The sequence below is a fragment of the Sitodiplosis mosellana genome, unplaced genomic scaffold, assembly GCF_009176505.1.
Source record: "Sitodiplosis mosellana isolate CC-2019 unplaced genomic scaffold, AAFC_SMos_1.0 Smas_scaffold_6303, whole genome shotgun sequence".
NCBI classification, from domain to species: domain Eukaryota; kingdom Metazoa; phylum Arthropoda; class Insecta; order Diptera; family Cecidomyiidae; genus Sitodiplosis; species Sitodiplosis mosellana.
The window spans coordinates 1-2,627 of NW_022601544.1; the positions used below are offsets into that span (position 1 = coordinate 1).

Sequence of the window (2,627 nt, forward strand, 5' to 3'; positions counted from 1 at the left end):
CGCCATTTCGGCTTGTCATCCGTAGATTTTTTAGGCACCAGGATGAGCGGTGAATTGTAGTTTGATCTGCTCATTTCAATCAAATCGTCAGCTAAAAGTTTTTTAACTTGTCGATTTATCTCTTCCTTTTGAACATGTGGTAGACGATAATTTTTCACGTATACTGGTGATTCGTCTTTTACAGAAAGTTTTTGCTCGTAAAAGTTGTTAGTTGTGGGTTTGTCACCCTCAACATGAAACACATCGCTGTACTCCATGCAAAGCTGAAGTAATTCGGTTGTTGCGTGTTTTGGAATTCGTTTCTTCAACATGGCTTTCAACTTGTCTACTCTCTCACCACAATTTTTGTTTATGATGTGTGGTTTTGTTTTATATATGTCGTAATCGTCGATACTTGTTACGTTTAGATTTTCTGTTCCAATCAGCTTCAACGTTTCATTGATGTTAAGTACACGAACCACTGTGTACGGTTCATAAGCAATTGTCGTAGCCGTGAAGACATCATCATGTATTTCTTGTGGTTCAATAATACATGGAAATTGTGTACTTTTTATATGGAAAGTGCGATAAGTTTCGCACCTCGGTGGAATCGCTGCTATTCCACCAAGTACTTCAGTTCTAATTGGTATCGTTACCTCACCGCATATTCGGTGGTCGTATTGTGATCGTCATAGTTTCATAATCAATCGAACACTTGTTTTGCTTAATGAAGTCTTTTCCCAGGATTCCATGAGATGGTATCGGGAATTCATCAGGGACGACATGAAACTTGTTTGTTATTTGTAATTCGCTAATTTCTATATTCATATTTAGCGAACCGATTGACTCTGTCATATTTTCAGTAATACCCTTCAGTGATACCAAGTCGGATTTATTTAAAAGTTCGTTGGAATTTTGTATAGCATTGATTTTTATTATTGAAACATCTGCCTGTGTGTCGAACAAAAATATGATATTATTTTTTGATAATGAACATTTCACAGTTATGTAGTCAGATAGATTGGAATTTATTTGGAAAATGTGTTTTTCTTGAACGAAGTTTCTCGAATCGACTTTTGATTTCAATTCAATAGTTCGAATCTGACATTGCTGTCGTTCGATGGAGCTGGGAGGGGCCCGATGAGTTTTCCGAGCCCACGATACGTAAAACCTGTTCTTGGCGGTTTCCATTTTGGTTACCATTATTGTTACGATATGAACGATGGCCACGATAGCCACGTCCACTGTTGTTGCTACCGCGATTTTGGCCATAGTTTCGGTTTTGGTTGGAATTATTTTGATTTCGCTGAAAATTATTGCGATAATTACCGCGACCCCCGCGACCAGGTCTACGATTTTGGTAACCACTCCCACCGTTGTTATTTTTATTTGCCCAACTATCCTGACGCACTGTGTCCTGTTGGACAACAAACTTCGAAACTACTTCGCTTGGCGTTTCGAATGACGTTGCTGCCAAGACTGCTTTGACTGTGTCAGAACGAGTTGACTTATAACACAATTCGACTGTTTTGCGGACAGTCATTTCTTGTGCCTTGGCTTTTGTATGACCCTCGAAAATGAGGCTGCGTCTAAATTCTTCTGCTAGTTTTTCCGCCTGTTCTGCGAATCTACCTGTTCCTCGTTTATCGACACGTAATGCGGTTATTTTTCCTTCAATAACGCGCGATGATTCGAATTTAATTTCTCTTTTCAATGCATCGATAATTTCTTTAACACTTTGTGGGTTTTCAGGTAAAGCCTCTCTTGCCTTACCGACCAAATGTGTGCTCACGAATTTGATAAAATTTGGAATATTGTTGTCTTTTACCATGGGTTTCAAGAGTTCAACTTGATCAATGAAAGCTGCAAGGTTTGATGGATCACCATCGAATTTAGTGTCAACTACCTTGGTTGCTAATCTGAAAAAATCTTCGGCTGATTGTGTCATTTTCGTGTTTACGTTTGTGTTTGTTTCTTCTTCGATTTCTTTTTCAAATTTATCGAACTCTTCCTCAGAAATTGTTTTATTTGTACTCAGAACCCTGTCAATTGTTTTACGTTCATATGCAGTTATCGCCGGTTCTTCGATGAATTCAGTTTATTTTTCTATTTTTGCTTGCGAATTCAGAATTGTTAAACATTCCCCGAGTTCCGAATAACAATGCAATTGTTTTCTGGTCGTGAAATCTATATCGGCTTCTGCTCCTTGTTCATATAGCGAGATTGCTCTTAACAAGTCATTCCATGTTCTGATAATTAAGTATTCTCTTATTTTAATTTTAATGGGTCGCTTCGATGCATTCTTCCGTTTAATTTGTTTTCTTATTGCATCAAATTTATTTACGATCGCGATTATTTCATCATACTTATCCCTCATCTTTGTCCCATTCTGCTAGTAACAATAACTCAAGGCACTAGACAGTATGAATGATTCCGAAAATAATTAATAAAATACGAGAAGCTTGCCATATGAATTCAAAAAAAAAAAAAAATAGAAAAGGACAATTTTGCTACATTTAATAAGGTTTTTGAAAAACAAAATCATTAAAAGTTCACAATCTTATTTATTTATCCATTTTGATTCTATGTTCTTGATTTCGTTTCTTAATGTAGGAATAAAATTTTGTTGCTTAATGTACTTGAGAAAA

General features: G+C 36.6%; 1 protein-coding gene across 1 annotated transcript; it reads right to left on the minus strand.

The window, feature by feature from the left end:
- Positions 1-1,066: 1,066 nt before the first annotated feature.
- On the minus strand, positions 1,067-1,927 carry LOC129579632 (putative uncharacterized protein DDB_G0286901). Its single transcript, XM_055469801.1, has one exon. It carries the CDS (start codon positions 1,925-1,927, stop codon positions 1,067-1,069), a length of 861 nt encoding a protein of 286 aa, XP_055325776.1.
- Positions 1,928-2,627: the final 700 nt, after the last annotated feature.